General features: G+C 32.9%; 1 protein-coding gene across 2 annotated transcripts; it reads right to left on the minus strand.

Annotated features, from left to right (window-relative positions):
- Positions 1-465: 465 nt before the first annotated feature.
- On the minus strand, positions 466-3,800 carry LOC145111611 (uncharacterized). 2 transcript variants are annotated; one of them, XM_079047873.1, is made up of 9 exons: positions 3,398-3,800; positions 3,224-3,298; positions 2,878-3,019; positions 2,480-2,782; positions 1,575-2,394; positions 1,269-1,507; positions 1,102-1,175; positions 885-996; positions 466-769 (listed from the first exon to the last, which is right to left on the minus strand). In XM_079047873.1, exons 2-9 carry the CDS (start codon positions 3,277-3,279, stop codon positions 713-715), a joined length of 1,803 nt encoding a protein of 600 aa, XP_078903999.1. In that variant the 5' UTR covers positions 3,280-3,298; positions 3,398-3,800; the 3' UTR covers positions 466-712. The 2 variants fall into 2 exon arrangements, with proteins under 2 accessions (XP_078903999.1, XP_078904000.1); XM_079047874.1 differs by lacking the exon at positions 3,224-3,298 and having other exon boundaries at positions 3,398-3,799.
- Positions 3,801-11,653: the final 7,853 nt, after the last annotated feature.

The raw sequence follows: 11,653 nt of genomic DNA on the forward strand, positions 1-11,653 counted from the left end.
TGTTCACATCTGGGTAACTATCTTTTTTTTGTACACATCTAAATAACGAACTTTTTGGAATTGTTCACATATGACCATTATAACCGGATGTAACCTGTTATAGCCGGTCATAATGTGAACACTTCAAAAAAGTTTGTTACCTAGATGTGTAAAAAAAAAAGATAGTTACCCAAATGTGAACAAACCGAAAAGTTAATTACTTTCATAAGTCTATTTCCCTCGAAAATATGTACCGTCAAGTATTTCCAAATCAAGGTTTTAAAGATAATTTGGTACTTTCCGAACGTTATGTAGATAAGTCAGTTTATTAAAAGGAAATCATATTTAAAAAGTCAAACACCAATATTTAGCTCTTTGCAGATTAACCCATTCATCATAATATTATCTAGCTCCAAGTTTAGCAAAAGCTTTGAACTAGGTAATAGGCATCTCTTCAAAAATTAAGTAAAAATAACACGCAAATCATAAAAACAAAAACAGTGTATTCATTAATAAGTTATTTGATATTATTATATACATGTATGTATATGTATATTTACTGCTCCAAAACCTTGTAATTCATCATCTCCAAAATCACGCCTTCTTGTTGTTGCCCACAAATATTCATCACAACAAGCTGCCTGATATTGTCTTTACCAATTTCGTCTTTCATAACAAAACTCCTCGATCTTATACCAATGGTGTTTTTTTGTATACAACATTTAGTTACTTGTCAACACTGTTTTATGTTTTTAGCAACCAATCCCCTCCTTCGATCCATGCTTTCCACCTATTATAAATATCCATATATATATAACAAATTCGCGTTCAAGGTCAAACCATCATATCATATACAATTTTTAATTAAGTAGGAAACTTTGACACAAACTAACAAGAAAACGTACCAGTGTCTTGCTTCCTGACTTCTTCACTCTTTGTATGGAATTCAAGAGGCGTGACCTCCCTGTAATTGGCTGATCAAGTCTTCTAATCAACTCTTGTACATGATTATATATGCTGCAAATTGCAAATACTCATCATCCATATAATATAAATATTTGTATCAATTTCTATAAATATCGGAGAATTCTGTTTTTTTTTTTTTTAATCCAAATAGTGCACCTTAGTCGATGCCTATTGCAAGCTGTGAAAAATGCAACAAACCCATTCAAAATGCTCCGAACAGCACGGAAAATCTACAAAAAAGCAAATTATATACAAACTAATTTATTAACCACATAAACAATATATGAAACTTGATGACATGATACATCCATATGTATATGTACCTGAGAGAAAAGATCATTCCAAAGAGCACGCCACATGGAAACTTGATAAGCGCTAGCAGCTGTTTCAGTATTCGAAGCCACCTTAAATATACCGCTCACAAAAATCCATATAACTCCACTCAAATTATACATATGGTTAAACATAAATCCCACAAAATTCGATACCCCAACAACAAGGTGAACTGGAGCACAGAGTATCCCCCAAACAAACCAAAATACCGGGTACAAGATTGCTGTTGCTGCAATATTAAAATTTTAAATAAGTTTTCAAACTATCAAGACCCTGAAATAAAGTTATCAACTTACCAATAATCCAAATGATGGATGCGATGAAATAAACAGGAAGCAATATGATATCGATTAGATTCTCAAATGTATTCCAAAATGTTGTCATCAGAATCCAAACGAAAGAGCAAAAATAATCCCCTGTCTGTATGAATATATTCCAAATGGGAAGAAGGACCTCCAAAACCACCATTAATGGCCGAGTCAGAAATGAAACATGTGATTGTAGAGTACACGTCATCATCAAGAACCACTTAACTGCTTTCTCAGAGTTATGCAAAAACAACATAGTCCCCAAATACTTGATTCTCGACACCATCTCCCATGTTTCTATCCACCCAAAAAGTGGCCCACATAAACGCGATGCGGTTGCTTTAAGAAGAGGGATGTTTTTGTACAAATCATAGAAGCCAATCACAACTGTAACAATTGAAATCGCCACGTATAAAAATCTTGCTAAAGGGCACATCCATGGCCGATATATATGGCAGAATACTGGGTAAGATTGAAAGAAGATAACCCAAGATGGAAGTCCAGCTTCTAATAAAGTAAGCAATCGCAAGTCTGGCATAATTATGTCTTGTAATTCGAAAGGAAGATCATGATCATTGAAACGAAATATAAGTAATGCGTCCATGTATTCAGTAGCTTCATCTACCTCTTCACATGAGTCGCTTTGAGAATCAGTCTCAACATTCATGGAGTTGAGTTGCTGTTTTAAAAGAGAACACTCACTTGGTGTCCCTGGAAACCATGAAGTTATGCCTTTAGCAGCTTGAGATATACTATCGAATTCCCATCTTCTCATATGTTTTGCTTCTATAGCAAGACAAGTATCAGTCTGTTCAAAGAATAAGTAAGCCCATTTAAATCATGAATCAACCAGAAAGATATATATAAAGAAATAAGATGAGAGATTTAAATACCTGAAGTTCATTCAAGTAATTAATGCCACGTACATCTTTCCAGGCGACTTCAAAAACGATAAATCCATATAAGGTTCTATGCAATTTGCTACTTGCAAGCAAGGAAGTTCTAAGTTTCTCAACAGGTAGCAGGGCCCTCTTTCTTGAGAGAATTGCAGCATCAATCACCAGGAACCATCGTCTCAGATTTTCAGATGGGGTTGAAGTTGAAGTTTCAGAAGAGAACTTCAACTCATTGAAATTTTGGGTGGCGTCTTTCCTAGCGTTTCTTGCTCTTCTGATCGCGAAAGGGGACATCCGAGACTGAAAACATAATCAAGAAGAGTATAATGATGATATGATTGTTTGACGTATAACAGGTGGAGAAATAATATGATGTTTTAGATTTTTTTAGAGACCTTGGTAACCATTAATTGCCACAGGTGTGCAGGACGTGATACTAAGTCTTGCAGCCATGGTCTGTTATCTACCAATACATAGAATGTCTTGCTATCAGGTGCTAAGAAGAGGCTAAGATCTGAAAGATACGATTGCAAGTCTCTGCAAGAAACAAAAAGATGATACCATAGAATTAACTCCGTGATATGAATTCAAGTTGCAAAATCTTTCGTCAATACCACAAATAGAACAATTAATAGATCTCAAATTTGCAGCAAAATCTTAATTCACAAGTTGCACCAAGTGAAAATAATTGTGAAAACCTAAAATTAATAAATCAGGTATGCTTGACGCGAAGATTCATACCCAATCTGAAGACTGGTTAACCTAAAAAAGTGTCGAGCAGTGCTGCATTTCGCCATTTAAATAGCAATCGAAGCTCTGCTTAGCTCAAAACACAAAAAAACAAGCTCAAACGTCCTAAACTATAAATCCAATGCTCGCAAATTAACAATAAAACAGTATCAAAGGAATCGGAACCTGATGGAGATCAATCAAGCGAACAATGCATAAGAACTGCGAAGAAGAAGAAGAAGAGAGCGGCAAAACAAAAACACCGTCGAACTTCATAACAATGGAATGGATCACTCCATGCTTATCAGAGCAACCATTATTAAATACAGCACATATGATATTACATTTTTGAAATTCATAGTCGTTCATGAATCAACGCACACGTCTGTGTGCGATCTCTATCTTTCTCTCTCTCTCTCTAAATTTAGAAGTGACGAATTCGGATAACTTCGTCGCTAAGGCTGAGGTGGCGTTTTCCGGCGACGACACGTAGAAGACGAAAGCAGTTTCGAGAGGACGACAGGGGCATTAATGGAAATGGGTAGAAGCTTACTGTTACGAAGATATAGGGGCAGAAGAGTAAATATAGCCTAGGGATCGGAGACCTGTTCCTGCCTGTAGGATAGAGTTATAGGATCAAGTGTGATGACGTGGATAAGGAAGAAATGTTAGCATAAAGAACTACCCACTGGATAATACTGGACCCGCGCCCACGCTACGTAAAATAATACTAGTATTTTTGGATTTTAAGTAATAAGTTCTCAAAGTTTGTATTTTTATTTTTGTATTGTTCATATCGACATCCTTTTTGCCCATCTATAGGTTTTCCGATACATAACACGTTGTGGTTACTAATATACACTCTTATTTTAATATTTATTTTAATAGACACACCCTAAATTTGGCTTCTTTTTTTTTTTTTATCAAATCAAAGGGAAGTAGCTGACATTATCTCTTTATTCATGTTAATTGCCTTCTAGATTTGTTATTAGTTCAATTTTGAGTTTACATCGTTATGGACTCGTATCTTATGGAATTACCCGGCTAAATAGTTGTAAAAACTTTTTCTTTCTTTATTTATTTATTTTGTAATTTTGTTTTAAACTGATCGTCTAAAGTTTAAAAATATAACAGTTTTTATTGGTTGGTTCAAAAAACAACTTGTTAAGATGATAACAAACTAATTACTTTTCGATTTTAAAATCATTAGAGATATATCTATATGATTAAAATTAGACATAAACATAGCGTTTGTGGAGAATGGAGATAATATATAATTTGGTATGAGAATTTTCTCACGTGCAGCAAATTACAAATACATATATTATGTTGAATTATGAATGCCTTATCATGCATCCCATTTGAAGAGTTGTATTTATATATTTTTATTTGTATATAAGTCTTGTCAAATGTTTTAAGATAATCAATTATAAAATAAAGAGAAATTAAAGGAATAATTGTAGGCATAAAAGGTAGAAGGTAATTTAATTTTTCTAAAATAAATGATATAAATTTTATTTTAGAAACAAAACTTTTCCTTAAACACTATACTTTAAAAGTACGTTGTTGTTTGGTAGTAAACATTTAAGATCTACTATACTTTAAAAGTACGTTGTTGTTTGGTAGTAAACATTTAAGATCTTCTAGTTTTGTAGCTTTTAATAAAAGTTTTGTTTAAAAGTATGAACATTTAATTTTTATTTTAAATAAAAAACTTAAAAGCTTGTAGCGTATAAGAAAAACTATTTAGTTTTTTTACAAAATTTTTAGAATTACCTTCAAAATATATTTATCTATTTTTAAATAATGTTCTTTTATAAAATTGTATACATTTCAAAGGTTTACATATAGAATCATTCATATAACAAATAAAATTTATACTATCAGTACCAACTACCAATTACTATCAATTACTAGTTTTTAACTTTCATTTAAATTTATCTAAGTACAATAGTAAATGAACCGTTAGGTAGGTCGTTTATTAATGACATTTACAACATGTCAAAGTCCATTTAATGTGATATAACTTTCTTGGGTATCAAAAACATTGCTGCGAATTTTTGTTTGCAATATTCTTATTAATAATGAGCCTAGCCTGCATAAAAATATATTCTAAATAAATATCATTAATTAAAGAATCTGAGTTGTCGATTTCATGGTGTTAAATAAACAAATAACATTACATATATGCATGGATGTTCATATTTCATCATATTTAGCATGGTTTTATTATGAAGAACAAACTGTTAAATTCAATACTAAATATACAACGAAAAATCCGTTCCCACACTTTATTTAAATGTCTTTGTTTTCTTCACTTTTTAATTTTATCCTTCTATTAATTTTCCTAAAATGTGTAATTTTAAACCACTTTTTAGGACCATTTGTACATCTTAATCAATTTATATTACACAAAACATTTTTTTATACAAAATAATCTTGTAAGTTTAGGGTTAAATATGGACACGGATCTAGTTACCTGTAAGTTAAAAACTATTTTAACTAACTAAATCATTTATTTAATTATAAATTTATGATATCGGCAAATAAAAGTTCACTTTAAATTTGCTCTTCCTAAGATAAAAGTTAATTAAATATATATTCCTTACGTGAAATTTACCTTTTCTTTTCAATAGAACATCTTTCTTCTTTGATTAATTTCTGACTCGTATAGTTTCTAAATTTTTTAATAGGCGATGAAGAAGTGAAATAATTGTGAAAGCATGTGGTGTGATTGTGAATTATTTTTGAAAAACAAAACAAATCAACCCCATGTTTCCCACTTACTTTCTTATTATTTATACATAGGATTCGAATTTAAATATTAATTTATAGCTACAACTAATACTTATATTCTATTATTTATAAATTTATAAATATATAAAAAAGTATGTCATACAAAACACAAATTTATAAATAGAGCGTATTTCAAATTCGGTCTATGGGGTTTGATGATTTCTTTTGATACACTACAATGACTTTCAAATTTACATAATTGATCATTTTAACCATGGATTGGGTTTTTAGATTTAACATGTTTGTTTTGGTCTGTTAAATTTGATAGAATGATCACTTTGCCCTTATTGTCCCAACACTCACCTCCCTAACCCTATGGACGCATTGGGGATGGGAGACTCCTCCTCATTGTTGTTTTTAGGTTAAATAATAAATTATTAATAATAAAATAATAACAAATAAATAGAAGTTTATTAAAAGTTTGAAATTTAGGGTATATGGTAATTGAACAATCATTTAACATACCAAATACGGATGTTATTTGTAGGAACCAAAAAGACCATATCCACACATTCGAATCAAAACCAACAACTTAAGGACCAATGCCTCTTTACGACTTCAGCTTTTGTATTTGAACAAAATTGATATCAGAGTTTAGAGTTGTAGAAATGGTCCTACATTTTCATTTTTTATTTATAAATAGCAAATACTTATTTCTTTTAAAGTTTTTGGGTTTTGTAAAGTTACAAGTTTAATCCTTAAAATTTCATCATTTATACATATTACAACTTTATTTAAATTATCCTTCTTTTTAGTTTCTAGCTTTTTATGTTTTTTTTAAATTAATATTTTTTATAAAAAAAAAATCAACTTTCCTAACATTTTTTACAAATTTATTTTCAACGAATTCATTTTTACAAAAATAGCTTTTTAAGTGATCGTTTTTATTATAATTTTTTACATCTTTATTTTTATACATAATTTTTTATGATTTGTCAGTTTTTATTTGTTTTGTAATAGTTGCTTATATAAATCACTAGTTTTTATGCGTAATTTCATGATTTGTATTTTTTTATTTGTTTCTTAATAGTTATTATCTATTTTCAGATTGTAGTTTTTAAACAAATATTAGGTCTTCGATGCTTTGAAAGTTTTTTTTTTATAGATCATGAAATTTACATTACCTTCAAGATTAGTGAAGGAGGACTTTCAACTTGTGGGTATCATTATTTTTCAGTACGATTCAAGTCCTACACAAGAGAAGCTTGATGCAAATAGTTTTTTTATTTTGTATTATTAAGAAGAATTTGATAGATTCTATCGATATTTATTAGTTTATATGTCAAGGTCAACATAATGTAAGCTTTCATATTATTTTTTTAGAACAACAAATCTAATTTATTTCAAAATGCTCTTAATTTCATTTTAGGGTTTTTGACACCGTAGCACATCAATGTTTGGACAATTTGCATATTTAGTCACTAACGTTTTTTTGTGCTCAATTGATCTTTAATGTTAGTAAATACCGGCTAATTACCCCCTTATGCACCCGGTAAACGGAACAACTGGTGGTATTGCTTACGTGGAATAAGTTTAAATTATATATTTCATTTATTTTATCCACGTAAGATTTAGAAGTCAAAATAAATACGTTTATTTACCCACAGCTGCACTCCTTCTTCGTTCTTCCTTTTTTTCATCTCTCAATGATTACGAAGCACTAAACCTAGGTTTCGAAGTCGTTTTCTCCGATTGAAGTCAGTGAGCAGTTAACCATCCCACAACATAGATGATGATGATGGGCGTGAGGAGGATGCCAATGTAACTCAACAACATTCCATTTTTAATGAGTTAGTTCCATGGAAAAAGCAGTTCCCAATACTTGGTATGAGGTTTAAAGATCCAGCTCAATTAAAATCAATGTTATGCAAATATGCTTTTGCAAATGGGTACCAACTTTGCTTTGAGAAAAATGATAGGAAAAGATTGTTGGTTAAGTGTTGCAAGGGTGAGTTCACATTCAGGTTGTGGGCATCTTGGATGAGTATGAATCAAGCTTCCAAATTAAGTCTTTAAAGCCATACCACAAATGTATAAGGAACTACAAGTTAGGGTCCATGGTCACTTATGCTTGGATAGGGAGTCATTATACAAGAGAGTTCTTACTTAGACAAAAAAAATGAGTATTAGAAAGCTTAGAACAGCTGTGTCACAGAAGTTTGGTATTCATGTAAGTATTGGTCAATGCAGGAGAGCTAAGAAATATGCACTCCAACTAATAGATGGTACTCTAGTTGAACATTATGCAAAGTTATGGTCGTATGCATAAGAGATTAGGAGATCAAACCCATGTACCACTATGAAGCTTGATGTAAATCGTATGCCATATGGGAAGAACTACTTTATTAGTAAGTTCTATGTTTGCTTTGATGCATTGAAGAAGGGGTGGAAGGAGGGGTGCAGGAAGATAATAGGTTTTTAGATGGTTGTTTCCTTAAAGGGATCTGTAAAGGGGAGTTATTGTGTGATGTTGGAAGGGATGCAAACAATGAGATTTATCCTATTGCATGGGTAGTAGTATGTGTGGAGAATAAGGAAAATTGGAGGTGGTTTTTGGATTTACTCATTGATGACTTGGGACTTAACTTAGGCTATGGATACAATGTAATATCGGATCAACACAAGGTAATTTAATTGTTTGTAATTAATTTCCCTATCTATTTGCATCCTTATTCACTATACTTTCCATTTGTTAACATGGTTTGACTGAGGCTGTAAAAAAAACTCCTTCCATATGTAGAGTACAGACAGTGTGCCAAACATATTAGCCAAAACCTTAGGAAAAGGTATAGTGGTGCCCAATATAAAAGCATATTCTGGAAGGCATGTAAAGCAACAACAGAGACAAAGACCCCAAAACATGGTCAAGGGCCTACTTCGAACCAGGAAGATGTTGTGATGCTGTGGAGAATGGAATGTATGAAAGTTTTAATGTTGTGATTGTTGATGCTGGGAAGAAGCCAATTATCAACATGATAGAGGAGTTGAGGATGTATATGATGGATAGGGTGTTCAAGAAGAAATCCAAGGGTCAAGGATGGGGCAACCAAAATTGTCCAACAATTAGAGAATTAGTGAATGAGATTAAGAAATCTCAAAGACATTACCAAGTGTTACCCAGTGGACTAAATCAGTTGGACTAAATCAGTTTGAAGTAAGAGGAACTACAAATGCTTATGAGGTGGTTCTTGAAGGAAGAACTTGCTTGTGCAGGCTTTGACAGCTTAATGGAATGGGTTGTCTCCATTTTGTTGCAGTTATTAGTTATATGAATAGGGATGTAGAGTCATATGTACACAAATGTTTAGTAGCATCACTTACATGAAGGCATACAAGTTTAGGTTAACACCTATGAATGGAAGTAACTTGTGGCCTACAACTGATTATACCCCACCTTTACCTCCTGTTCGTAGAACTATGCGTGGGAGACCTGCAACTAAAAGGAAAAGAGATGCAACAGAAAACCAGACAAGTAAAAAAATCAAAGAAGAGTACCCAAACATAAAACAAAGGTAAGCAGCAGGTAAAGGTATCCAAAGGCTGGGAAAAAACAAAAATGTAGTCTTTGTAAGATTGAAGGACACAACAAAAGAGCTTGTACTCTGACAAGGCCTCCTAAAATCAAAGCTAGAAGAAAAACAAAACATGTAAATAAGTATTTAAATGGTTAATTCTTTACAATTTCTTTCTTAATTTCTAATAATGTTTCATATTGATCAATCAGGGTGGTGCTCAAGCAGTCAATGAGGTTGATGAAGTGAATGAAGGTGATGAAGGTAATGAAATGAATGAAGGTAATCAAGGTAATGCAATGAATGAAGGTAATCAAGGTAATGCAATGAATGAAGGTGATAAAGTGAATGAGGGTGATCAAGCAGTCAATGATGATGGAGGAGCAGTAAATGATGGTGGAGAAGCAGTCAATGAGGTGCATGTGCAACAACACTGTGATGAGGTGGAACTCACTCCTTTATAGTTTGATGCATCAGGAAATGGAGAACCTAGTCAGGTTAATGTGCAACAGCAGGAGGCTAGAGAAACACCAATTACAGCCCGTTTGAAGAAAATCAGGAAGAAGAAATCTGAAAGGATTGTCAAGTTGAAGCTGGGCAAGATAGTTGGTGATGCAGATGCACCTGGGAATTCAGAAGCTAAACCTCTTACTCTAGAATAAGTTTAAGTGTTGGTTTGTGTGATATGAACATGGTATGTAGTGTGAAATTATGTGTTTTGGTGTATTGTTGCTATTTTTATGAAACTGCTATCAACTGTGGTTGTTTGTATGAAACTATGTTGGTTTATGTGATGTGTATTTTGTATTAACTAAGTTGGTTGTTAATTTGAGTTTTTTGTTGTGTTATTTTGAAGTCGCATACATGGCAAGGACTTGTGTGGTTAAACTGCATGGAAAGGGAATATATTTCCACATATAGCTACTTTTAAATTGTCATTGTTATGTCCTTATATACCACGTGTGGTCCATATGCCTTTACTTTTGCACAAAAAGGACCCCTGCACAGGACTCTAAACACAATGCACTTTTAAATGGACCAAGTGAGGTCCTTATGGCCGACAATGTGGTACCCACACTTCAACTTTTAAAAGGAGCACATGCATATCATTAAATTTAGCAAGGTATATAACAAGTAGGATCTTTCATACCATTCACTGAATCTACAAAAAGTCATTACAATTATTCTTATGTACTGTCATCCCATTACATCTACCATCCCATACATACACTGATCAAACAAGCATTCAACCAAAAACCTGACTATACATTACAACTAGGATCTAACCATGACCATGTACCCATACACTTCCCAAAAAAGCAAACAACTTTCTACATCCACCTATACACTTTCCAAAAATCAGGTTGGAATTATATACCATCAACCATGAATACATGTTTGATCAGCTGCACTTTTCAAGGGCACTTTAACCACATGACAATGACTATAATGACCATAACAAAGATCCCCCACTTCAGCGCATTGTTTTGCTTCATCAACTCCGTCAATTGTGTCTCAAATACTTGCTTATATACTTCCATAGCTTGTTGCAGCTTAACCAACTTCTTTTGAACCTTCGAAACTTCACTGAAGTCTTCTTTCCTTTTCAACTCAAACCTCATCTTGCGAAGCTGGTCTTTGTAGTAACCCTTATCCATTTCTTTGTCTTTCCACATAAAAAAAACTTGCATTTTGGACCTTCAGCTGCCTGATTAAAAGGGAAGACCAGAATTAGGAATAGGGTTACGATTAACAAAAATGTGTACATTTCCAGCTCAAAATAACAAATATGGTGTAAGTAAACAAAAGGAATACTCACCAAAGAGTTTTTGCAGTTCCAAAACCTGCGAGCTACATCATCGTCGGTCCAGGCAGTCCTTTCCATGCTTATTGCGTCTTTACAATCGCAAGGTGGACACGGTTCATCATCACAGAGGTTTTCGACACGCAGGAGGTTGATCGATCGACTGGAGGAGGCAGATATTGCTCTGGTTATATCGATTGAATGTAGCGTATCGGGAGAGAGGCACTGACCTAATTTGGGGTAACAATGTATCGTCGATGGTTCGAATGAGGGTTCATTTAAGGAGGGTTTACACGTTATAAGATGACATGGTCAAATGGTTGTCTACAT

The sequence above is a fragment of the Lactuca virosa genome, chromosome 5 (assembly GCF_052849685.1).
Source record: "Lactuca virosa cultivar CGN04683 chromosome 5, Lactuca_virosa_CGN04683_v6, whole genome shotgun sequence".
In the NCBI taxonomy this organism is placed as follows: Eukaryota; Viridiplantae; Streptophyta; class Magnoliopsida; order Asterales; family Asteraceae; genus Lactuca; species Lactuca virosa.

Bases quoted from the DNA above. Each gene is read 5' to 3' on its own strand.
- LOC145111611 (XM_079047873.1), bottom strand. From the start codon at position 3,279: ATGGCGAAATGCAGCACTGCTCGACACTTTTTTAGGTTAACCAGTCTT. The intron at 2,395-2,479 runs GTATTTAAATCT...TTCTTTGAACAG, and splicing joins ATTACTTGAATGAACTTCAG to ACTGATACTTGTCTTGCTAT. The intron at 997-1,101 runs GTGCACTATTTG...TGCAATTTGCAG, and splicing joins TGCAATAGGCATCGACTAAG to CATATATAATCATGTACAAG.